General features: G+C 35.4%; 2 protein-coding genes across 3 annotated transcripts in view; both read right to left on the bottom strand.

The window, feature by feature from the left end:
- ankrd12 (ankyrin repeat domain 12) overlaps positions 1-13,607 on the bottom strand; it is a 50,740-nt gene extending 37,133 nt beyond the window's left edge. For both annotated transcript variants that reach the window (XM_066718905.1, XM_066718913.1), the window contains exon 1: positions 12,966-13,607. The gene's annotated coding sequence lies outside the window, so the exon portion shown is untranslated. The remainder of the gene's footprint in view (positions 1-12,965) is intronic.
- A 4,503-nt stretch (positions 13,608-18,110) lies between these two features.
- Positions 18,111-26,314, bottom strand: ndufv2 (NADH:ubiquinone oxidoreductase core subunit V2). Its single transcript, XM_066718926.1, has 8 exons — positions 26,157-26,314; positions 23,852-23,917; positions 22,454-22,516; positions 22,063-22,179; positions 19,600-19,768; positions 18,979-19,088; positions 18,542-18,618; positions 18,111-18,301 (listed from the first exon to the last, which is right to left on the bottom strand). The coding sequence occupies exons 1-8, from the start codon at positions 26,196-26,198 to the stop codon at positions 18,208-18,210; spliced, it is 738 nt and encodes a 245-aa protein (XP_066575023.1). The 5' UTR covers positions 26,199-26,314; the 3' UTR covers positions 18,111-18,207.
- Between the last annotated feature and the right edge of the window lie 798 nt (positions 26,315-27,112).

Raw genomic sequence — 27,112 nt, 5'->3', positions numbered from 1 at the left:
GGGGACCTACACAATATTAGGCAGGTGGCCATAATGTTATGGCTGATTGATGTATATGTTTCAAAGGCATCATATAAAATAAAATGATTATTAGTGAATTTTGTACCAAAACACATGCTCACAGGAAGCTTTCATGTGAAATCAAAACAACCTTTAGCCCACATTTTGTTGCTAGTGAGCACATGCAGAGTTGTGCAATCAATAACTCCACCTCTGCTTTGAAAAGATGCACACAATACTCATAGGCCACTCCTAGAGTAGTGGTAAACCCAAACCAATAACAGATGCAGTAAGCCAATGGCTTGTCTTTCACTTTCAGATTCTGTGCTTTTGAACTGTGTGAATTGTAAATTTTAACATTGCTTTAATATAATTTAATACACTTCTACACTGATGTAACACAGACCTCGGAAGCCAAACAATCTTACAGCATTACAGGTGATGCTGTGTTATACCGGACTTATTTTGGCCTCAAGCATTTCCAATATTAAAAAAGGAGATGCAGTGTATTTACAATACAGATATTAAACACTGCTAAATGCAAACCATGTGCGCTAGGTTTTGTCATACGTCAATTGTATGGTCTGCATGTAATGCTTAGGAAAATGCAAAATGCACATAAAATCAGAAAATGCTTTTAATTACAAATGCTAAGAAACTGTCATAAAAAAGGATTTTGGTATTTTAGCGCGGGCCACTTAGTCAATTGGCCAACTAGGCCTATGCAGATTAAGTAATATGAACTTAACTATCATATAGTTCAAAAACATTTTGGAGATTTAAGTTTTTACTTCTAGAAAATATAAAAAATAAATCTTAAAATCTTTATACTATCAATGTTATAATTTTATGCAATGAAGATTGGAGTAAGTTTAAAAACGTATTAAATGTATTTGGCTTTGTTTCGATTTTCAAAACCATTTTTGCTTTACCGCGTTATATCTGAATTCGCATTATATCGGATTGTGTTATATCAGGGTAGAGGTGTATGTCCAAAGGGAAATACATTTTTATTAAATTGAAGCTCTGAAAAGTTCCCTTGTCAAAAATTACCAAAATTATCAAATAAACTAACACTGTGAGACTCTTGGTTTGAATGAAGACCATGCAGTGTACTTCATTTAGTAAGATTATTCAATACTGATTTGACAAGGGAAATGCTTCAGAAACTATGAGCCTTAACAACTTCATATTCAACAGGGGAAACTTAACAAGTTAGCTTGCAAAGTAGCCTGATTTCTAAAACCTAATTTGAGTTACTAAATAACTCCTGTAAATTGGTTAACACTTTGTATATCCACTCATTGCACCTTTAAAAAGCACTTGCATGTAAGCTTACTAAAAATAAAGGTAACCTGTGAATAAATAAAATCCACTGACAGACTATCACAGCAAATGAAAGCACATTCTCAGTAGGGCCTGCCCAGCAGGTCTTCCTTCTCATCTCATGAATAGTAACTTCTGAGCTAACATCTCAACCATCCAAAACCATGTACCACCACCGAGTTGTAACGTGCCTAGTGTGAAATTAGCCAGATTTTTCAGAATACCCATATTGAAATAAAACAAAGGTATGTGTTTTAGAAAATGTTGGAAAATAAAATAACTTTAAAAACTTCAGTTTGTGCTCTAAGGTGTAGAATACCTCTAGAATGAATTAGAACAGCGAATCAAGGACAGATCAATCACAAATACTGCTGCAGTCACTGAGGCAAAGGCCACCCTTTTACACTGTAAAAATATATTTTGGTATCTATCAATTTTGAGAAATGTGTTTGCAGCATTGTGGGGGTTGGGGTTAATTTCAAAAACATTTGATTTAATATAAAATTAGTTTAGGCTAAGTAATACTTTGTGTTATGTTTAAATTGATCCACATTAACTTCTTAAAAACAAACCCAGTAGTACATAGAATAATAAAAATATGCATACATTAAAACAAGAATATTAAAGCAAGAGAAAATCAAAAACAGCATCAAACCTGTTTTACAGGAATTTCCATTTAAAACAGGACCAGAACTGCCTTGACCTACCAGAGACATAGTGCATGCATAACTAAATAAATTCAGTGTTTCTTGAGAATAACTACAGAATTAACTATTTCTTGTGAAAAAGCATCCTTAAACCAAATGTCTGCTGGCCATGACCACCATCATTTTAATCATTTTTAGAATGCAGATTAAGAAGGATTAACAGATATGGTGCCATGTTGAAAGCTCATGAACTGTCTGGTTCTCTTCCCAACAGTCTGCATTTGAAATAAAGCAACCCATAAGGTGGGGAAGAGACGGGTTTTATCTGACATGAGGGAGATCGCCTTTACAATCTGCATGCCATTGTTACATTATAACCCTAATGAAAAAGCATCTGAAGTACTTTTAACTGTAACAAGCATGTGATAATCCCCCTACAACTATTAAAACATGGTTCTACAGAATTTGATAGCAACACATTCTGTAGCAGAAAACATTGTGACTGTGGTAAATACACTATCTAGAATACAAATTACTATGCAATATGTACAGAGAACAATTAATGAAGGGAAGAGATTACTAGAGGGAAGTTTTAAAAAAAGTGGCTATGAACTGACGGGTTTAAGAATTTACTGATCACAAATGTAGAGAATTCAAGAATGATTCTGTCGGCACGAAACACTTCTGAGTTGGGACAAGACCAAATCAAAGCTTTGACCTACCATACCCAATAAATTGCAAAGTACAAATATGTACCATACTGTGGTTCAATTTATTGTTGGAAGCCTAGTATACTAATATTTTAATGAAATGTATAAAGAATATTTAAAGTAATTTTTTCATCCATTTTATAACTTGAAGTGCTTATCACAGATTCTCCTGAAGTCAAACATTCTGTCAAAATATGCACTTGTGCAACTTCAGTAGCTTTGATGAGGGGAAAAAAAATATATTTATTTCTGAGATGGCTTAAGTATTCCTTCTTTTACTATCTTTACCATGCAGGGCATTAAAGTTGATAAAATGCAGAGTGCATTTATAAGGGATCATGGCTGCAGAAATGAGAGTATGTCTGTGAATAAATACATTATTGAACTTGAGCTTTTAAAACACTGTTTTCTGTATGCGAGAGAACACACCAGGAGTAAGTTGCAAACCTTAAAAGGGGGAACCAAATAAACAAACTGTCATTCAAATTTATGGCAGAATTAATTAATGATATACATATTTATCGTACAGTATCTATAGAAAGTCTAGACCCCCTTGAAACTTTTTGCTGTGTCAGTGCCTCAGTTTAATTTATTTAAATAAGGATTCCACACCCCCTCCCCACTTAACTACACACCATACTCCAGACTTTAGAAGGAAAACAAGTTTTATTATGAAACACAATTATATTAAAAATACAAAACTGAAATATCACTATTGGATTAGTGTCCACAACCTTGAGTTAATACTTGGTGGAAGCACCATTGGTAATATTTCCACTAGGGCTCAGCTGCAACTCCGCCTGTGCCCGAACTAATTTCAGGAGCACAGTTTCGTACATCGTATCGGCGGAGTCCCAAACTGGTCCGCGGCACGTACTGTGACGTCCCTGCTTTTGGAAATTGTAACTACAGTAATGGCAGCAGCTCTCAATGTGAGAGATGCGGTAGAAACTTTTGCGAAGAAGGAATGTGCGTTTACCTTGGGAAAGCGATTTGTCTGGAAAAGTTAATGATCAAAATTATTTAAATGGCATGGTTTTTAGCTTCCATCTGTTTACACTATCTTAAAACTATTAAAATGTTTAAAACAGAGGCTAGTTTTTATGTGATCAATCGCATGAAGAATCGAATATTTTAATTATATTTGTAAGCCTCATTATCGCTATAACTATATGTTAATGGTAATCCAAGTATAGATGCTTTACTGACTGCAGAAATGCAAACCTTACAACCGTACAAAACTTAGCGATTAATACAACGGTCCATTCCATTCCATTACGGTGTTAAAGGTATTTTTAAAGGAATCCCATTCACAATAAAAGTTGATGCTTTTCATTTAGGCTAAAAAGTTCAATTTTAGTTTTGTCAAACAACAATGCTTTTTACCACATGGCTACAGAATCTCCTGAGTGTTTCAGGGGGGCTCTTTTAAATAATGGCTTCCTACTTGCCACCCACAATACAGGCCAGATTTGTGGAGTGATTTGGATATTGTTGTCACATGCACTTTGATCAGTCATGAAAAGTTGCCACTGGCCTCTTGGTAGCATGATTTCAGTTCTCATTTTGAATACATTTCCTGCAGATTTCTGTAATATTTATTTTACTTAGATGTTGTGGGGTAGGATATAGCCACTGTAGATCTATTTTGTAACATGGGATTTAAACATAATATTTCTGAAATGTTTTTTAAGAATGTTTTCCATTTAAAATCTTAAACTTACAGCCTTAAGACCAACCATTACAGCATCCTATGAAAACTGAAACTGTTGTTTCATGTAATATTTTACATGTAAGAATATATAAAGTTTTAATGCAAAAATGTATGGCTGAGACATCTACAGACCACGATCTGCATTAATTCAATTCTAACTATCACGCACTGTTAATCATGCACTTGCACATTTGTAGGTCTAACGGCTAGATTGGCCATTTACACTGTTTGCTAGAACCTATTAATTTTTAACTAAGTACCACTCCAATAATATTATCAATCTGACTTTGGAAGCAGGTGTGGAATAAGCACTTTTTCATTTTAGGTAAGCATATAGATTTAAATTGTATACAGTGAGGGAAAAAAGTATTTGATCCTCTGCTGATTTTGTACGTTTGCCCACCGACAAAGAAATGATCAGTCTATAATTTTAATGGTAGGTGTATTTTAACAGTGAGAGACAGAATAACAACAACAAAATCCAGAAAAACGCATTTCTAAAAAGTTATAAATTGATTTGCATGTTAATGTGTGAAATAAGTATTTGATCCCCCCAATTTCTTTGTCAGTGGGCAAACGTACAAAATCAGCAGGGGATCAAATACTTTTTTCCCCTCACTGTATGCCTGGAGATATTCTGAAGCAGCTATATGTAATGCTTCTGTTTCACTATAAGCACTACATGAGTAAATTTATAACAAAGAAGCTGTCAAATAAAATAAAAGAACAGAGATCAAAAATGAGGGGACACCATTCAGCCCATCTCGCTCATTTGGTTTCGATCAGAATATCATCAAAACAGCCTGAAGCATCAACTAGTTTCAGTGCTAATGACTCATTTACTAATTTTAAGATGACCAGAGGTTGCATCATTTCATAGCTGACATAGAAGTAGTAGTTAGTTTGATTTTGTCAATACCTTTATAGAATGTATTATACATGAATCCATGAGGGTCCTTTTGTTTTCATAACTTCAGGAACATTTAAAATCAACTCACTCACAGTTAACGAATATGATATTTTTCTGGGACTACAGAAGCTAAAAGATTATGCTTTATTCCACTTTTCAAAAGTAAAAGCCTTGCTGTACTAGTACTGGTGTTTGTAGATATAAAAGATACAACCTGGTTAGAATTCTCTTATCTAATTTATAGCAACAAACTATGTATAACAATGTGCTGTACTACATGTGTTAGACTTCTGCATCTGGAGTCATTACGCTAGATATCAATTATGATTGAGTGATATACTGGTATCATTGCTGATAGTAGCATTTTATACGCATGATAAAATTGTGGCTGAAAATGTTTAACTGATTTTGTAAGTTTGTTTTCTTGCTCACTGTCATTTCAAACTTTCAAGTCCCATGAGCATTAGACTAATCCATTTTGAACTTCGCAGGGAGGCCACAACAGAGCTAATATTTTATACAGCATGCATCAATTTAAACATTTAATTAACTAGGTAATGTTGAACTTCTAAAATGGTTGGTTTAAACTACATTAAAATAACTTTGTACAAAGAACAATATAGCAAATAAAGCAAACAAAAACTGATTTAAAATACTATGCAATTGCAATACAATGCATCAGATATATCATATCAAATATCAAATATCATTTGTAACATTGAAAATATACAGCTCTGAGACCACTGCAATTCTTTCTTAAATCAGCATCTCTACATGTATGGCAGCCATTCCATTCCATTCATATTAACATTTATCCCAAATTCCAAATGAAGTCAGTAGTTTATAGAATAAAACAAAAATGTTCATTTTACCCAAACACATACCTATAAATGGTAAAACCAGAGTAACTGATAATTTTGCAGTGGTCTCAATTTTTTCCAGAGCTGTAATATATATGCAGAGAGAGATACATGTAGAAATAACCATATCACTCACCCACTAATTTTAAATATGAAAGTACCTGAAGTCTTACAATGGATATGACACTATCACAAAGCTGATACTTAGTTCTACAGATAAATTTTTTTAATTTGTTTAATCTTGAATAAAAAACAAATCAATTAATTTATAGGTCAGTATTAAACTGTAGTAAAATTAAAATTCTCTCAATCCTGAATCAGTAAGCATTATTACTTGTACTTCTGTGACTGCTGAGTCATATATTAACATCAATGAGATTTGCAATGAGGAATGCCAAGAACAATAAACATGCCTAAACAAGACACTGCAGAGCATATTACAAACCATGTAAAGAAGTATTTTAAATGGTTGCATTTAAATGTGAAAATGCTTCCAACACAATATTTTTCCACTGAAATTATTTTGCACAACTTGAATTGGACAGGATGTGTTTGAGTTTAAATGAGGTGATAAGTTCATCCAATACTGATGATGATTCATAAAGAAAAATCAAAGGATATTTTGCACCTACATTACATTTTTCATAATTGAACTGATGCAAGAGAATATGCAAATATTTTTCAGATCCAATAAGAACAGATCTGGTATTAACATACATTATGTATGAAGCTTTATACAAGCAATATTTTATTACTTAAGACAAATATTACTGCAACTATACTGCCTCAACATGTAGAAATAAAACATTCACATGTGGCAACTTAGATATTTTTTAGTTTTTGTATTAATGGGTAAATATGTAGATATTAAATCTGAATGACAGGAGTAATGCATAGCTCTGGAAAATCGAAGCTCTCCTATTGCACAACCTGTAAGTGAGCTCTGGGAATTGGATTTAGAACAGTGTTTTGGAATTTTTGGTTTAATAACAAATACACTTCATATTTTCTGATATGAATAAGCAAGATTGAATCGGTTCTGTCTATTTGTTAAGATTTAAAGAAATGCAAACACTGCCAGTCTCCACCTTGTTTTATTGATTTTTAAATGTCAAAACAAAACTTTGATAACCCTGTTATAGCTGGTAAAGTAATGTATACAGTAATGTATCTTTAGAGTACATTTTAGTAATATCACGACAGCATAAAATATATGATATAGATCTAGCATTCCATGTTCAAGCATACAGTAGTTTTACATTATTGTGCCAAAAAAAAAAATATATATATATATATATGAAAATTCATTCCGAATCATGCAATGATTAGGCAATGTATGTATATTTTGAAGGGCAAAAAATAGCACTTCGTAAGACAGGAATTTAAACAAAAACAAAACACATTACCAAAACAAAACACAGATAATTGTCAGGGAGGGCACATTACATTTCCTGGGTCTCATAGTGGCTAATGGAGTACCTTTCATTTCTGCAGCTCAGTGTTCACTTTTTGTTCAAGGACCCTGCTTTTGTGCTTAATTATTCAATACTCCAATTTTACTGCTTATAACATAACTCCACTTGAAATTATGAAGAATTGTATTATTGTTCTTGTAAACCCTGTACATCACCATGGATAAAGGTGTAAACAACATTAATAATTAATACATGCAGCAAAGGCTCAGATGACAAGAAAGTAAATAAATATTTTGAGAAATGGGAGCATTTAACACGCCAACTTCTATAGCATGAATACTTGATATAACAATTCAACACCTTTAATGATTAATCACCTAAAACTTAATCTGCTCCCTAGAAAGAGGATAAAATAGTTCAAACAGCAAACACATTCTGTATTTTTTACTATGCGTGTTATTGATGCAATTATAAATGTAATTTACAATGAGTTACAAGATTGTTAATATTTGTAATCCTAAAATTAATCCCTGCTAACTTGATTAAAAAACATTGTTTGAAAATCCTGATCTTTCATGAAAACACCTGTAGCTGCTGTGAAACTGATGTGTGCTTGAACTAGTACAGACCTAATTTTTTTATCTGCATTTTTAACCATACTACAATTGATAATATTATTAATAATAATACTGTGTTTTAAATTGTATCATTTTGAGGTCAACATGTTTAGTAGATGTTCAACTTCTGATGTCACTGACCAAAACACTTCTTGATTATGGTTTCTTGGCAGCGTAGCAAAAAAACACAAAAAAATAGTTTCCAAATGCAAGTTTCTTATATGTATAGTACAAAACAACATATATTAGAATGGTATTATAACATAGTTTATGGAAATAGTTAGATTTTTTGTATTTTTAATACTAGAGTTTTGGGCTTTAAATGATTGCAGTTGTTACTTAATAATGTTTTACAGCTTTTATTAACAGATCTTTTAATTTAAAGAATTATTCTAACTTTAGTAATTCTATGATCCCTATTTTTTATTAGAGATTCAGTTTTTTTAATGCATTTGTTAAAGGACTATTTGTATTTAATATTATAGCAACCTGTGAAATGGAATGCAGTAGAATGACAGCAGGTGTTAAGGACTGTTGTGAATAATCCAGAAGTTTGTAACTATTCCACATAGTAACAAACTGACTAACTTAGGTAGCTTTTGACAAGAATGTACATCTGCATGGAAAACTATCATCCTGTCAATGCTCACATGCCTACTCAATTCATCACTAATACAAGAACTTCTAACTCAGTTTACCAACTATTTTCCATACATACACAGTAATCATAATTTTACCCCTTTCAACTGTGAGATTAATAAATTCTCATAGCCAAAAAAATCCCAGTACAAAGTGCTCCACTCCAAACTTGCCCCTTTCAAAACCTATATTAAAACAGCTGCACGTCTAAATACCTTTTCATGAGATCAGGGATATGTGAAAAAAAACTTAAAACTAAAAATGATGGTCAGAATGTAAAATGAAACTCTAATCTTGTCTTAAAATTCAAAAAAATCTCTATAAACTGTTCCAATTAAAATTATAAATATAAATGCACTGCACTACAGTTTTTAAATCTACAATATCCCTATTCTGAGGGAAATCAAAATATGGCAGACAGTTCTCTTCAGTGAATTAACCAGGACGAGAAACTATTTTCTCGTAAGAACTTTGTGTAAATCAAAATCATTTAATAAGGAACTTGATCAGTTTCAGTGTTTTTCTAACACACAAACACTACAACATAAGAGACTGAATTTTCAATGTTAGAGAGCAAATTCCCATTTCAGAACTGAATTATCTGTGCATGCAATATTATTAAAACAAGATAAATGTATAACTTATAATGTCAAAACAGTTAATGATCAATTTGTGTATTTCTTATATTCTAGTTAAACTTCTAGGTATATTTTTCCACAAAGGCATGGCTTTTATTGCACAATTAACAAAATAAACAAATAAAATTAGCAAAACCCATTTTAAAACCACAGTATAGTATTCATAGCTGATAACAGTCACATTTTCCAGATCACACGCTTTTAAAAAGGGAACAGCTGAAATTGAAAGAGAAAAGGAAAACCCACAAACTCATTTGAATTTATTTTGTATTTGGTTTTAAAGATAGCAAACCTACTCCACAAAACAGGGAGTACCACACGGGTAATAAGAAAAAAATAAAAACTCCATCTCATATTTTGAAAAGGAAGCATACAACTTGAATTTTTAGTGTGAATATTACAGAGTGACATTTTGTCAGTTTCAGGGGTTTTCCACATACAAATAATCAGCATAGTAAAGTTTCCACCTCAAAAAAAGAGGAAATCAATAGACTTAGAAGGTACTGTGATTACTACTAAAGACAACATATCTAAACTACATGCTGCTGTCAAACAGTTTTGCAGAAAAGGCTTAACTGGGTCACCCTGGTTATGGGCCTCTGCTAAGAAATTATAAAACATTCAAACAGTTTTAGGGATAGAAAGATTATATTGAAAGCGTTAACCTTTAATTACTTGTAATCTTAATATTTTAGCATACATATTTAATTTTCAGGCAAATAAGTATATAAAGAAAACTAAAAAAGTTACTTAGCTTAGCGGTTAATATAAGTGCAGTTAATCATGAATTACAGAACAGAGGGCTCTCATGGGAAATTTGCAGAACCTAAAGGCCAATGTCCAACTCAACAAAGGGTCAAAGTATGACTAATGTTTCTTACTACCAACTGCTATACAGATATGAAAGCAAAAGAATCACACACGTCTGATATGACTCTTCTGATCAAAGGAAATGGCCCTACAAAAACTACAGTAAATAAAAAAAGATTGTGGTGGTTTTGTACCTTCAGTCCCTTCATAAGGTCAAAATAATAAATATATCCTTGGAGTTTTTATTAAAGGCTTTTAACACCTGAAGGCAACAAACCCAAATGGAAAATCTGGCTGAGATGCATCTTCAAGTGTATAATTATAGAACATATTTAGTGAAATCACAAATAAAAGCATTCCCTAGATAGACAATTTTCTGAGCTATAACTCTGAAGGAAGACAGATGAGGTTAATGACCTCTAAGCAGCTAATCCAACCCCACTTTTCCTGTTCAGCTAAACATATCTGCTAGAAGCAGATGCATGCAAATTGTAGGCAGGGGCTGCAATAAGGTGAGCTTGCATAGTTAATACACACAAAGAACAATACATATATTTGACTGTCTCTTTGAAATTTAAATTGTGGGGGGAAAAAATATTTCCAATAAAAACATTTACAACAGTTAAATTAAGAAATTGCAGGTATATACCACCACTTCATATCCACTGAAAAATGCCAGCTGATTATACAGCATAACACATTAGATTTTAAATATAGAAAGATTAATTTTAAAATCAGCATTCACCTGCTGATTTAAAAAGACTTAATTATTCCATCAGTTCAAATCCAATATATTTCTAAATATCACCAGCGTATTCTATGACACAAATTTTGGTAATGTGTTTCAAACTCCACCAGCCACAAATCTTGCTTTGGGAAACCAATAACATATTTACAAATACAGACAGTACACGTGCTTCAATAATAAAAACACACCACAGCAAAAGCTAAGGCCAAGCTGTAAAAGCCTTAAATGCAATGCAAGCTGGGGAACAGGCCCTAATTAAAGGTGAGGGTCAGAGTATTTCTTGGATAATTGTCCTGTAGAAAAACACTACGTTTTTCAAAAAGTGATTCTTTGCCACGAATGATATTTTCATTACTAATTACTTATCTGCGCCAAGATAGATTATAAAGTTATCATTATATATATATATATATATATATATATATATACACGAGGCCTCTCTCAAACATTAAGGGTAATAGCATTCAAATATTAAATCCATCTATTATTCAGGCATTAACAGGTGACTACATACACGTTTATGGGACTTACTGTGGTCACGACATGGTAAATCGTACATGTGATAATACATTTGACACATGAAAATAAGATGGGAATGTGGAAGAGCTTGATGTCAAATAAAGTAAACGGATTCGTTTTGTGATTAAAATGATTACAAATGTTCAGTGATCATAGGATACAAACTACTGACTCCAGCATCGAACCTGTAGCTGGCAATTTACCTCCTTTCCCAGCAGAGCTGCTGCATTTCAGCCATGCTGCGCAAGTGTCATTTTGTATGTGTGGCATCTACACACGCGTATTCAATGAAAGAAAACCATAGTCCTCTCGTATCATGAAGATACAGACTGTGATTAAACCACGATAAATGTAACTAGATGGCTAGAGACTGGAATACTTCAAATCATGTTTGAAATTGAAAAGACAAAGCTAACTTGAACTTTGAATTCCTACAGAAGGATAAGGCATGTGTGAAATACTAGAAACCAGAAACAGCAAACGCAGTTTTCACATGCTTTGTAGCAGCGCGGCTCCATGTCTAGTCGTGTAAATAAACGTAGAGAAAATAGTGACAGAGCGATTATTTTAGCCAGATTAGAAAACCTTTAAAAAAAAAACTATTGTAACAATAATAAAATAACATTTTTAGTGTTATGCCATTTTACCATTACACATATTGTAGTGGTTTTATTTTGCAATTGAGTGAACGATCATGTCAACATGCCCAAATACATGCATTTAACAAAAGGTTTCTACATGCAAGGTGCTGTTCTCATCAGAGCAAATGACACCCCTCACAATGGCTCATCAAATCATTATATCGCAGCCACCCGAATGGACCTGAAATGTAGACAGACCTACTTGCAAAACCAAATACACTGAACAGATTCATATATAGTCAAATACACAAAATAGAGAAACACGGAAAACACTGGGAATAACTGAAATAAGCTTGCAATATGTATACTCTTCTAGGATTTGGAAGTTACGGTTAACTTAATTGTACGAAAGGCGTGTTTCTGTTGTTTTTAAAGATGCACATTACACTAGGCCGACTGAAGTACCAGACAATAGCCTGCAAAAGCAGCAGAAAGCCCTGGCGCTGCCGTCCCCGCTATTTCCTTCGCCCGGACGAGCAGCACCGCATCCCCGCTCCGCGTCGGGCTGGCTGTCAGTGGATCCGAGCAGTCCGCGCACTCGCCGCATCCAAACCCTGTGCAGCAGCACCTCGTCATTTTGAATCCGCTTTTGTTCCTCAAACCCAACCACACACCCTTCAAACACATACAACCGGGAACACGCCGATATGAACACACATGTACAAAAGCAACCGACCTCTCTAAGCTAAAATATCCCATTTTCCGACATCCAGCACAGCTCTGTTTTTTTCTGTATGCGCACGGCCGAGGAACCCGCTTAAACCTGCTTACCTCGGCGCTGTGATCCGGGTCCCGTTCGCTCATTCGGGGACGTGCAGACACCACAGCGTTGAAGCGGTAATAATCAGATTGATATTTAATATTAAAACAACACCCTTAGCCGTATATCGTGCCCTTCCAGCTTTTCGCTGGTTTGAAAACATTCCCCCCTCCGTCGTCTCTAACGAGAAACCCCAACGAATATGCAACCGTCGCGCCCATTGGCTGGCAGCGGGTCACATGGGCTCTCCAGTCCGAGCCTCTCAACGGCGGCGCCCATTGGCTGCCGTAAAGCACATCCGCCTCCCGTCTGTCGGACGAGTGTAATAAAATTAAGGGTTATTTATTTGGAATAAAACGTATAGTTTGTAGTAGCAAACTGAAGGCATTGTCGGCAGCGGTGGTGTAAATACCACACGCAGTCGGTTATACAGAGGTTTCGCAGTGAGGCTCTGGCAGGGTGCGCAGAGGGGAGGGTGGATGACGCCGGGCCCTTGACGTCACCCTTTCCGCTTTCTCTTCTGCAGCGGCTGGAATGTTCTCGAAATGTCGGCGGAGGAGAGAGCCGCGCTGGAGGGCCGTGGGCGAGCCGCTGCTCTGGAGTGGAAACAGGGTATTTTGTAAGGGATGCGTAATGGCCGTGTGTAACGGGGCTCGGTATACACTAGGCTTGCCGTGGTGGGGGCTCGTTTGTGTCCTCTGTGCTTTATTGCGCAGTGGTATTTATGGCAGTGACTAATGCGCATGCGTGTTGTGGAGTGTTTTTGTTGCAGAGCCTTGTGAGTCACACGCAGGAGAAGCGGAGTGGGGGAGGGGTGGCTAGACACGGCCGCTGCTGGGTTGAATGGAAATGACAGCACACTGAAACGTGGAAGACATGTCTGTGCAGTAGTGTTGACAAAAGCCTGTCACGTTAGCAAGTATGGCTAAGCTTCGGAAACGTGTTTTTTTTGTTAATAAGCTGCTTTTCTCTTGCGACGAGTTTTACACTTGCTCAGTCAAACACACAATTGCTTCTCTAGTTGCTTCATTATTATATGTATACACTTAATATTATAAACGCAACATGCAAAGTGTTGGTCCCATGTTTCATGAGCTGCAATGAAAGATTATTTTGTATATATCCTTATTAGTGAGCATTTCTCCTTTGCCAAGACAATCCATCTACCTGATAGGTGTGGCAGTTCAAGAAGCTGATTAAACCGCATGATCATTGCACAGATGCACCTGAGCTGCGGACAGTAACAGGCCACTCTAAAATGTGCAGTTTTATAATGCAATTCATTGTCACAGATGTCTCCAGTTTTGAGGGAGTGTGTGATTGGCTGCTGACTGCAGGAATGTCCACCAGAGCTGTTGCCAGATAATTGAATGTTCATTTCTCTACCATAAGCCGCCGCCAACGTCATTTTAGATATTTTGGCAGTATGTCCAACCGGCCTCACAACCGCAGACCATGTGTAACCACTCCAGCCCAGGACCTCCACATCCAGCTTTATCTGTGGCATTGTCTGAGACCAGCAACCTGGATAGCTGATGAAACTGTGGGTTTGCACAACTGAGGAAATTCTGCTAAAACTCTCAGAAACCACCTTGGGGAAGCTCATCTGCGGCTCGTTGTCCTCACCAGGGTCTTGACCTGACAAGTCAGCTAAGTAACCGACTTCAGTGGGCAAATGCTCACCTTCAATGGCCACTGGCTCAGTGGAGAAGTGTGCACTTCACGGACCACAGCGTGTATGGCGTTGTGTGTGCGAGCCGTTTGCTGATGTCAGTGTTGTGATCCAAGTACCCCATGGTGGCGGTGAGGTTATGTAATGGGTTAAGCTTCTGAAAACAAACACAATTGCATTTAATCAATGGCAGTTTGAATGCACAGAGATAACACGTCGAGATCCTGAGGCCCATTGTTGTGCCATTCATTAGCCGCCATCACCTCATGTTTCAGCATGAAGATGCACGGCCACATGTTGCAAGGAGCTGTACACAGTGCCTGGAAGCTGAAAATGAGAAGGTCTTCATTTGCCTGCATACTCACCAGACACTTTGAACATGTTTGGGATGCTCTGTATCGAAGTGTAAGACCGCATGTTCCAGTTCCTGTGAATATCCAGCAACTCCACACAGCCATTGAAGAGAAGTGTGACAACATTCCACAGACTGCAATCTACAGCCCGATCAACTGTATGTGAAGGAGCTGTCTCAAGCTGCATTAGGCAAATGGTGGTCACTCCAGATACTGACTGATTTTCTATTCCACAGCTCTACCTATTTTTTCCTTATATGGACTGTAACTCCGTAAAATCTTGAAATTGTTGCATGTTGCGTTTATATTTGTTCAGTGTGTATGTACAGGCATATAGACACACACACACACACACACGTACACCCTTGCCTTCCAAAATGGGTGAGACCCACAATGTTGGTCTTGCAGGATCATTTTAAAATAAATTGTTACCTGATAAGGGATCATTTGCATAGGCAAGGCAGTCTGATACGTGGTCGGGGTGCTTGCAGATCGGGTTTAGCCATGGCGAATGAGAGCAGTCAGCGGAGCATGTATGTGTGCTTTAAAGTTTCTTTTTAGTTTTTTTTCCCCCCTTCTATACTGCTATACATCTGCTAATGGATGTTTTCAGCACGATAATGCCACGAGGCTAGGATAGTCCAGGAATGGTTCCATGAACATTACAATTAATTCAGCTTACAGCAGTGAACTGCTTAGTCACCAGATCTCAATCCAATTGAGCATCTGTGGGATGAGACAAGCTATTCAGAGTAGAGATCTACCACCAAACTGTGGGTGTATTGGAGTAAACATGGGCCAGCATCCCTGTGGAACGCTTTCGACACCTTGTAGAGTCCATGCCTTGACAAATTGAGGCAGTTCTGAGGGCAAAAGAGAGTTCAACTCAATATCGGGAAGGTGTTCCTAATGTTTTGTACATTGTGTATGTGTTTGAGTAGGTGTTATAGTATTTTATTCCTGTTGTACAATATTTCGTACTTATGGTTTTCTTGTAGAGTGAAATACAAATAAGAGCAAGGAATGTAGTTGATAACATTCTCAGCTGGATTTATAAAGCTAAATATATCTTGTTTTTATTTGGATGCGTTTTCCATTTAAAATTGTAAGGGGTCGCAATTGAACTAACGTAAATTTGCAAGATAGAGGTTAAGTAAAACCTAGGTTAGATCAGAACTTACCAAAACAATCTATCTTTGTTATTAGATACAGTATTTGAAATGTCTAACTGGAATATTTTCAGTTGCAAAACTTGTGCATGTGAAAATAGAATATAAACAAAATTTATTTATATATCAAACCAAGGAAAATGAAACATGCTTGAAATAATTTTAGTGCGTTTCTTTTCCGTTTGTTCGCTTGCAATTCATAATACTAGCAAGTCTTCTTGTAAGGGTGAATACTGCACTACAGAAAAGTTTAGCAGTCTCATACTTTTCCTTCACACTGAAATAAGCCATGCAATAATTATATTAAGGACTTGATTTTAAATTCTGTATGCAGGTGTAAATCAATAGAAAGTCAAAGCTTTTGTCTGCATACATAGAAAACACGTGCATGTGGATAGGAGCATTGTTTTGAAAGACGAGTCCTGCAAGGAAACATAAGATTGCTCAGTTCCCGTATTGCATGTTAAAATGTCAATATGATACTGACGAAAATAGATAGTCATGTACTGCTTACATTTTGTGACAGAATACCAGTGAACATGATTGCTGACATAAGAGCTGTTGAGGCTTGTATATGCCAAAAAACATCTGAATTACTCTCAAGTTGATTTGGGATGTCTTGTAGTCAGATTAAATACAAATTGAACTTTCTGGCTATACCCCTCTTAGTATTTGGAGAACTAAAGGAATTCTGAGGCATGTAAACAGAATAATCAAAATATGAGGAGGAGCCCACAAAAATGCATGAGAGCTGCCATGACATAAAACATGGATGTTGGATGTTGGATGTTGAAACTTTGGTCTTGTTAAGGATTTTAAAAGAATGTGAAAATACATAGCATCTTGATGGAAAAGCACAGTATACTGAACTTAAGAGTAGACATTCCATACGTGAGAAAATAAGTATTGTTAAATTGTTAGGCTACTAGAACAGCACCTCTCAACAAAATTACAGGTGAACTTCAAACACACTAGCTGCTCTCAGGTTTGCAGCAGGAATCAAGCTGCACGGGCTTAATAGTATAAACTTAATATTCCTCTTGCCATGTGAATGCAGAATATCAAGCAGTTCAATCCATGTAAACAGAGCGTGTGGAATATATATCCTAACATCTTGTATTCAGAATACTTAAAATTCCAAGTACTTATGCCATTAATGTACTGAATGAATGTTTTAATAAAAGCGCCCTCTATTAGTTATAAAAGGTCATTGCAGTCTAGTATGCCACACTCACTGTGTGATGAATTTCTCCTTTAAAACTAAGTGACATTTTTATATACAAAATGGGACCCAGTGTATCTAATGTTTCATAATTTCTGTAATTCTGAAGATTTCCAATTTTAATCATTACTTTTTGTACTTTTCCATATTGCTTTTAATAAAATTCATATGGTTGTAGATATTGTTGTACATTTGTTTTTGATTTTTATGTAAAGCTATATATATTTAAAGGAAATAAAAATATATATTTTTACAATTTCCATGCTAAATAGATTGGTTTCTTCCCAGCACATTATACTTAATGTTAATTTTATTTATGGAGAGCACAAATCTACTTACTTTACCTCTTATGTTGGAACACACAGTCTCATTTAAACCACCAGTTATGCATATAATTAAGTACTAAGTGTACAAATAAAAATAATTAAGTAAAAATGCCATTTGGAATCTTCACAGGTTTCAATTTTAGAATTTAGCTTGAAAACACAAATAGTTAATGGTTCCATTATGTATATTTTCTTAAGTTCCTCTAGTTTGCAATACATTTATATTCAATGCTCCCATTGAATACATTAGGCACAAGCATTAGTGCTTATTTTAAATGATGATTGACATATAAATAGATATGTGGTTAAAATAATGCATTATCATATTTCTAGTTGAATTATTTAAATAAGATAGATGGTATTTAATATATTTAAAGTTAAATAGACTGACATAATAAATGCAACAAAAAACAGTTAACCAGAAATTATTTATTTACATAATATTTTAACCATATTAGCGCCAAGTATACCATGGAAGTCCAGACTGATTAGTCTATGCTTGACGAAGAAGCTAAAGATCTGGTCGTACTCCAACGCCAGGGCCTGGGGGTGGTTCTGTCAAAGAAGTCAATCCTCCAGCTGGTTCACAGGAGAAACGGCCATTCCTAAGAATCAAGGTTAAACATCAAATGAAAAGTACCACGTTTTACAACAGTAGCACTTCAATACGGAAATAGTCTGGTGCAGTGATTAATATTTTGTACTGTAAATAGTATGCGTAAATACATTGAGGCACAAGAGAAGTGTGCAATCTATGTTACCACACTTCATTACAGAAATGAAAGATTAAATCAGTCAGTCAATATGAATGTTTCAATTGAAATCATCTGAAAACAAGGTTTTACCTTGGACCAGGTACTGGTATTTTTCCAGCTTTCAGCTCATCTATGATCTGCTCAATGTCCTGAGGTTTAAGATCCTCCTGAAAAACAATTATTGCATAGTAAAACCAAGGGTTCCCTCTTGGTCAAAACATAATTTTCAGCTCAGATGGACAATCTTTCAGAAGAAATCAAAAGGAGTGAAACCAGAACATAGTACATTTCAAAGAAACTTTTTTTTTAAAGGAAATCTTCCCATTTGTCTATTTATAAAAAAAGATAAATGCATATTATCAGTGCTCATCTACGGCACTTAAACCTGGTCATTAAACAGAAAAACTGTAGATTGAAACAAATGGCCTTCATCAAACAGTGGATCGAGACAAAGCCACTTCAAATTCTGCCATATTGGAAATTATAAACTAGCACAAAAAACAAAATCTGTGTCCTATATTACTTACATAATAGTTGTCATTGATTTGGACCATTGGAGCATTGACACAGGCACCTAAGCACTCCACCTCTATGAGAGTGAACAACTTGTCTGGTGTGGTTTCCCCGACTTTAATACCTGCAAGTAAAAAAAAAAACAATTACTGAATAGATATGAAAATTAAGTGACAGCATTATGAGTTACACATTAAAGTTGGCCTATTGGCCCATCCAGCTCATTTGAATCATCTGATTCCTCTGAAACAAGTAATTTATAAGATGGGGCAGAAACTCACCTCGATTCTCATTCCTGCTTTGTGCTGTGCCAAAATCAACACTTTCACCTTTCAGGTTATATGCTTTGCAACTTTAATGAATCTTTTTTCTACTATAAAATTGCCTGACAATCATTTTGGTAAGTATCCAAAATACTTCCCAAAATAACTGACCTGAAACAGATAAAATAATAGCACAATTTGACAGCAACATATTTCTTATTTATGTATTGCCTTTTATGTTTTAGTGAGATTTTTTCTAATTAAAGAACACAAATATAATTTCTAATCAGCAGCCCAATCATTTATATTAATATGAATCAATTATACATATTAAGCTAAATCAAAGAACAAGTAAGTGTAAGCTCTCCTTACCCAGTTTGTTTTGTATGGCCTCCAGGATGCTATCAGAGTTGCACAACATGCATGGTGTAGTTGTGCAAACCTGGATGTGGTATTTGCCTACTGGCTTGCGATTGAACATTGTGTAGAAAGTGGCTACTTCATAAACCCTCATGGCTGGCATGCCCAACACCTCAGCTACCTAAAGAAAAGGAAAAAATAAAGTGTATATATCATTAATTTAAGTTTAATGTATTTTCTACCCTCACAAATCATAAGAACATAAAGTTTACAAACGAGAGGAGGCCATTCAACCCATCATGCTCGTTTGGTGTCCATTAGTAACTAAGTGATCCAAGGATCCTATCCAGTCTATTTTTAAATGTTCCCAAATTGTCGCTGGGGAGTTTGTTCAGATTGTTCAGAGTGTCTCCTGTTTTCCGTCTTGAATGCCTTGAAGCCCAATTTCCATTCCTGTTTCCTATACATCAGCCAGTTGATAATCCATCTACTTACATTACCCTGAATGCCTACAGCTTCCAATTTGAGGATCAGTCTTTGGTGTGGAACCTTATCACATGATCTACAGCTGCAGTTGCATGTTCAAAAAACTCCAATAAATTAGTAAGACATGGTCTGCCTCGTCTAAACCCATGTTTACTATCTCCAAGAATATGCTCCTCTATTTTCCGTCTAATCATTTTTTCCAACATTTTACAGGTGATGCAGGTGAGACTGGTTGGTCTGTAATTTCCTGGCTCAGTTTTGTCCCCTTTCTTGAGGATTGGTATGACATTTGCCATCTTCCAGTCAGTTAATCATTAGATTAGAGCACCATTAGAGCAGTAGTCCGTGGACTGATGCAAATGCAAATAATGTTGATACCTTTCATTTCTAACATGAATTAATTAATTAAATTATATTTAATTTTAAAATTAAGTTAAACTACCCTGATTAAGGGTATAACTTATATTGCCCCCAAAATTTGATTTTGCAGTGTATGAACTTGTTGGTAATCTCCATACAAACATAAGAAAACCTTCCATATTTCATCTGTTTTGTTCCATCTCCAACATTAAAGATAAAATAAAGTTACCAGATAGCACTTAAAACATCTTGCACCCTTCTGTTTCATTTAATTATAGCCAAATATATGGTACACACCCAATCTCTGAATCTTGATAAGCATATCAAGTGAGTTGCAATTTAAACTTAATTGATACCTAATCTTAATTAAATAACATACTTCTAGTACTGCATCATGTATCTTAACCATTTTGAAGCTTCTTATCTGCTTTTATCTTTTTACAGAAACCAATTGTAGGAGACAAACAAATGTATTGCTTTTTTTTAATAACCTGATAAGAGAAAATTCAGTTATATATATACATATATATATATATATATATCATTAATGAAGACTGGTAACATGCATTGTTCAGGTAACATTGTTTTGATACCAATTAATGTTTCCAGCAGGGCTACAATAATTTCACCATGATAGTTTACATAGTATCTGGAGTGTAAATAAGAACAATATAGTTCTCCTGCAGGATCATCCAAAACAACTTCAATAGCAGATACCTCTAAGCTCCAGTCTACAATACAAACATATCCCTAGGACGTCTCAAACCAAGACCATGATCAAAAGTGTTTCTAACAGTTCATACCTTGTCCATTTCCACATTTTGTATATATAACTGATGCCAATAATGTCTACTGACATGTCTAATGTCAGTATCTACTAAGCATGCTCAAACCACAGTCTAGCCAGACATAACTGGCTACATGTATTTTAACTTATTTATGCTTTTGCCTAGACGCATAACAGCACACCATATGCAGATTTTACAATATTATAAAATACGGGCTGAAGTTGTTTTTATATTTTTTTGTGGAAAGAAGCACCTCATTCCAAGACCAATACAGAGCAATTTCCTGGAATAATGATAGTGTGTGAGCAAAGCTGTCATAACCTTAACATAATGTTTCCATTAAAACCAAAGTATCCCTGAAAAAACAAACATTACTTTGTTGGCAAGAATAAGACTCTAAAAGAGGATGACATTTTCCTATGAGAGGTGATCCAAAGCAAATGGTCAAGGATTAGGTTTTAAGTATTCTTTAACAAAATATGTGTATAAATATATATTTTGGGACAGTATTTCTATAAAGCAGGAAATTGATCCAACTGCGAAATTAATCTACCTCACAATAAACATAATAAGGGAACATTTCAGATCTCATTCAGGGAGCTTTTCCCACTGTGCCACATTTAAAAACAGATTACAAAATAATAAAGTAGTGTTTTTTTTAAAAAAAACAACCTTTAACTAGTTCTTACATTTCTGAACATGTATAATAAAACAGACAATGAAAGAAACTATCAATTTTTAAAGAGTGATCTAATTAATCAGTACAGTACTAATGTAATCACTGCATCTATGAGCAGCCAGTGTAAACGGGGTACTAATGTTCCAAAGGCTTCCTGCATACCTTATTCATAGCTGAAATAGGGAGCCAGCCATGCTGTCTCTGTGCCAGATCCAGCACAGGGATGGTAGCTGCTTCCTTGTGTCCTTCTGGGTAATTTTTCACAATGGCTTCAATTCTCTTTTATGGGGGAAAAAACACAAGGTTTATTTGTAAAGTATCTGTTCACATGCAGATGATTAAACTGGATTGTTTTCAATTAAGCATCCAGAGACCCTCAATTAAAACTACAAATATCCAGATATTTGTTAGTACTGGATTGAAATGGATTTCCATGCAGTTAAAATCATTATTATTATACTGATGCCCAAAGCAACTGACATTCCAGGAACGAATTATAAAGTGGCAGTTCTAAATACACGATACATATTGTTACTATTCTTACTATTCTTACCTTTACATTTTCAGGAGTGAATTCAAAAGGGGTGTCAGGGTTGTTCTCGGTGGTGTCCCTGTGCTTAAATAATAATACAAAATACAAAATATATCAGGCTGCTAAAGCATAGACAGAGTTGGAATTGAAGGTATTCACATTTCATTTGAACCCATTTTTAAGCAGTGACTGATCTGATTCTCAGATAAAGCATTATTTTTACATAAAGATATCCCTAGTGACAGTGCTGAGATTAAAACATTTGAGAAATGTTTGGGAAATAATAATGAATAATAAAAAAGTCACCGCCCAGTGGAGTATAGTATTCTTAAGATAAATTGTTAAATTAGGTGACTTAATTACATGTGTGGTTTCTAGACCCTCTTGTAAATTGTATTTAGTTTTATAACTTTTTCTAAATGTAGGTCACCTACTATATTTTCAATTTCACTTCCATTGAATTTATAGAGGTTATCTGATAATGAGAGGTTCATCAAATTCTCCTTGTCTTTATCAGCATAACAAGATATACACAACCTGTAAGTACTTAACATGAAGTGCACTCCACTGTGTCACTGTAGCAGTGAGTGCTCTCTTTGATCCAAATGTTAATCAATGTAAACTCCATTACAGGCATGTAGGTGATGATTAGAACACTTACACACTCCACATTAGGAAAAGCTGTTCTGATCTTAATAGTTGTAAACAAGATAATATGTAGATTACATTAGCCATACAAATCATAAGGGAAACTGCTCTAACTTTCCCTTAAGATACTGAAATCCTTCCTATGACAGAATTTTACTTGAATGAAGCAACAACAATGATTATTTGAGTGAACTCTAAAACAAATGCTGCAACAATCAGATGAAATGTGAGCTTCACCAGCTGGATAATGTCAGTAAAACAAATATTTATAGGTGCATTAAATCCAAGAGAACAAGTTCTGCAGTTTTGGCAGGTAACAGGAATGGTAAAGTATCAAAAAAATAAAGGTATGATGCTGCAGATACACTTAGAATGGAAAACAAAAATCACACACTATGGTATAGAAAAAACATACAATATTTCCAATGTTTTAACTATCATTTTCAGCAATTTAACAGAACTGTGAGAGTTCTCAAATTTTCTGACCTTTATTCCTGAACCTTAATTAGGTAACATTATCTTTACATCACTTGGAACTACAAGAACAATATAACCCCAGTTTTAATACAATTTTCAATTTCTTTTGACTTGATCTTCAGAAAGGCAATTGGCACAGCACAAATCACATGTTAAATGAGGTGTAGCAGATCTTACCTACATGTACAATGACAAGGTTACAAGAACAAATACAGAGCAAATACCTACACCCATTCACATATTTAAAGGATTACAAATGTATTTTGAATGATCTGGCAAAAAGTTTCACCTTACCACAAACAGCGCCCCACCTGCTCCAGAGCGCACAGTAGTCTGATGCAGGCTGCGAATCTGCCTTGTCTGATGGAAATCAATAAATCAATCAATACATACACACAACTATAAGAATATTGCAGTGACAGATTAAATAACAATCCATTTTAAGATGAACACTAAGAAACTTAATAAGGCAGAACATTGACTTATTACTTGCTTTTTTCCATAGGATATGATGATGATAGGATACACACATTTATTAATCAAATTCCAATCCATGACATAGTACTATGAACTCAACACAGAAGCAAGGTTTATGAAGTGATTAAGAACTGATCCAATATAGCCTATAGTAGGAGACTTCATTAGCACACTATACACTCACCTAAAGGATTATTAGGAACACCACACTAATACTGTGTTTGACCCCCTTTCGCCTTCAGAACTGCCTTTATTCTACGTGGCATTGATTCAACAAGGTGCTGAAAGCATTCTTTAGAAATGTTGGCCCATATTGATAGGATAGCGTCTTGCAGTTGATGGAGATTTGTGGGATGCACATCCAGGGCACGAAGCTCTCGTTCCACCACATCCCAAAGATGCTCTATTGGGTTGAGATCTGGTGACTGTGGGGGCCAGTTTAGTACAGTGAACTCATTGTCATGTTCAAGAAACCAATTTGAAATGATTCGACCTTTGTGACATGGTGCATTATCCTGCTGGAAGTAGCCATCAGAGGATGGGTACATGGTGGTCATAAAGGGATGGACATGGTCAGAAACAATGCTCAGGTAGGCCGTGGCATTTAAACGATGCCCAATTGGCACTAAGGGGCCTAAAGTGTGCCAAGAAAACATCCCCCACACCATTACACCACCACCAGCAGCCTGCACAGTGGTAACAAGGCATGATGGATCCATGTTCTCATTCTGTTTACGCCAAATTCTGACTCTACCATCTGAATGTCTCAACAGAAATCGAGACTCCTCAGACCAGGCAACATTTTTCCAGTCTTCAACTGTCCAATTTTGGTGAGCTTGTGCAAATTGTAGCCTCTTTTTCCTATTTGTAGTGGAGACGAGTGGTACCTGGTGGGGTCTTCTGCTGTTGTAGCCCATCCGCCTCAAGGTTGTACGTGTTGTGGCTTCACAAATGCTTTGCTGCATACCTCGGTTGTAACGAGTGGTTATTTCAGTCAAAGTTGCTCTTCTATCAGCTTGAATCAGTCGGCCCATTCTCCTCTGACCTCTAGCATCAACAAGGCATTTTCGCCCACAGGCCTGCCGCATACTGGATGTTTTTCCCTTTTCACACCATTCTTTGTAAACCCTAGAAATGGTTGTGCGTGAAAATCCCAGTAACTGAGCAGATTGTGAAATACTCAGACCGGCCCGTCTGGCACCAACAACCATGCCACGCTCAAAATTGCTTAAATCACCTTTCTTTCCCATTCAGACATTCAGTTTGGAGTTCAGGAGATTGTCTTGACCAGGACCACACCCCTAAATGCATTGAAGCAACTGCCATGTGATTGGTTGGTTAGATAATTGCATTAATGAGAAATTGAACAGGTGTTCCTAATAATCCTTTAGGTGAGTGTATGACTCTGTAATATTTCAAGTAACTTGATTGACTTTCTAGGATCGATCTTGTGTATTCATCAACAGCTGCTGATGAAAAAAGTAAAAATATAACGACAGGCACATGTTGTTTCTAATCCTAAAAACAGACAAGGTCTTTCACAAACAGCGAATCAAGAACCAGGACCCTGCTTTCCCACCATCCTTTTCACACCTTGGCTCCAATAACTGTATCATAACAAAACCAACTTCTGGTTTCCATCTTGATTACCTCTATGATCATTGCAACATTACCAGTGTGTTAGGCTACTGATACATAATTATTTTGGTATTAAAAACTACTTGTAATCAACGGATTAAGCTTCTTATTTAATCAGTTCATTTCTGTAGTGTTTTATTTATGCATATCTGGGCTACATATTTGTACATTCGTGCACTTGTGTTTTGCGGTACCTGTTATCGCAGTATGGTAGCTACGCTTATTCTTGGTATTACAGCATTTATTATATAGGTATCCATACATACATTACAAATTGAATTGTTTAATGTATTTACTGACAACAAATCAATAAACTGTATTTGTAAACCAGTCAAGATATAAAGGTCGCTACAAGTACAATCTGCTGTGTGTGTCCTTGGCTGAAAAATACAGGCCTCTAACCTTTCAAACGACTGGCTATGCATTACTTAACAAATGCATTCATATTTATGTAATGCGTGTGAACAAAAATAACCAAACATACCGTGTAAGCGACGGCGCTTCGAACCGCAGAGGATAAAAACATGTCTGCTATAATATTTTATTATAGCTGCTTGTTTCACTTGCAGACTTCAATCTGACAACAACGCAGAGCCGGAATCGAGCTGCTCTGGCGGTGATTGAGACGGTCTGGCGCAAGGCAACAGTGTAGAGCGCAGAGCGATGGATGAGTACAGTACTGTACTGAAATAAAATATGATCTGTCTGAAGATACATATTAATGGTAAATCATTTGTATTGCTCACAAAAAAGTTAAAATTAAAAATAGTCTTTAGCATTGTCGAACAATAACAACACAGCATTTTGATCACAAGTTTTAATAATAATAATAATAATAATAATAATAATAATAATAATTATTATTATTATTATTATTATTATTATTATAGCTAGATTTTGCAATAATTTGCATGTGAATACGTTTTGCTAAAAATATTATTGAATGTTTTTTTGTTGTTGTATGAATAGTATCAGTGATATTTTGAAGGTTAGTATAAATAGTAGTAATAGTTGCATCAGTGATAGGTTAGTAGAGGTAGTAAGAGTCTGGTATGGTTCCTATGTTATTATATGGTATGAGTATCAGTGGAGGCAAGAGGGGGAGAGGGAGCAGAGATTTAACCAACTGACCTAGTTAAAATCAAGGCATTTTGGTTGACATTCAAGTAAAATCCACCGTCAAAGTACATGTAAGTAGCTAACTAACATATTAAATGTGCAAAAGTTGATGTTGTGATTTTTCACTTTGAGAAAAATGTGTTATAACAACCATTAGATTTCCAACCATGCAATTTCATCTAAAATAAATACATAGAATTCATAATAAATATAATATACAGAAACTTCTTAATCTCACTAAGGTTATAACTAAAGCTTATAAGGTTATAATTTAGACAGGAAGGTGGTCATACAGCCCATGTTCACTTTATTTTTTACCAC

The sequence above is a fragment of the Amia ocellicauda genome, chromosome 2 (assembly GCF_036373705.1).
Source record: "Amia ocellicauda isolate fAmiCal2 chromosome 2, fAmiCal2.hap1, whole genome shotgun sequence".
Classification (NCBI taxonomy): Eukaryota; Metazoa; Chordata; class Actinopteri; order Amiiformes; family Amiidae; genus Amia; species Amia ocellicauda.
This window is presented reverse-complemented; position numbering and strand designations above follow the sequence as displayed.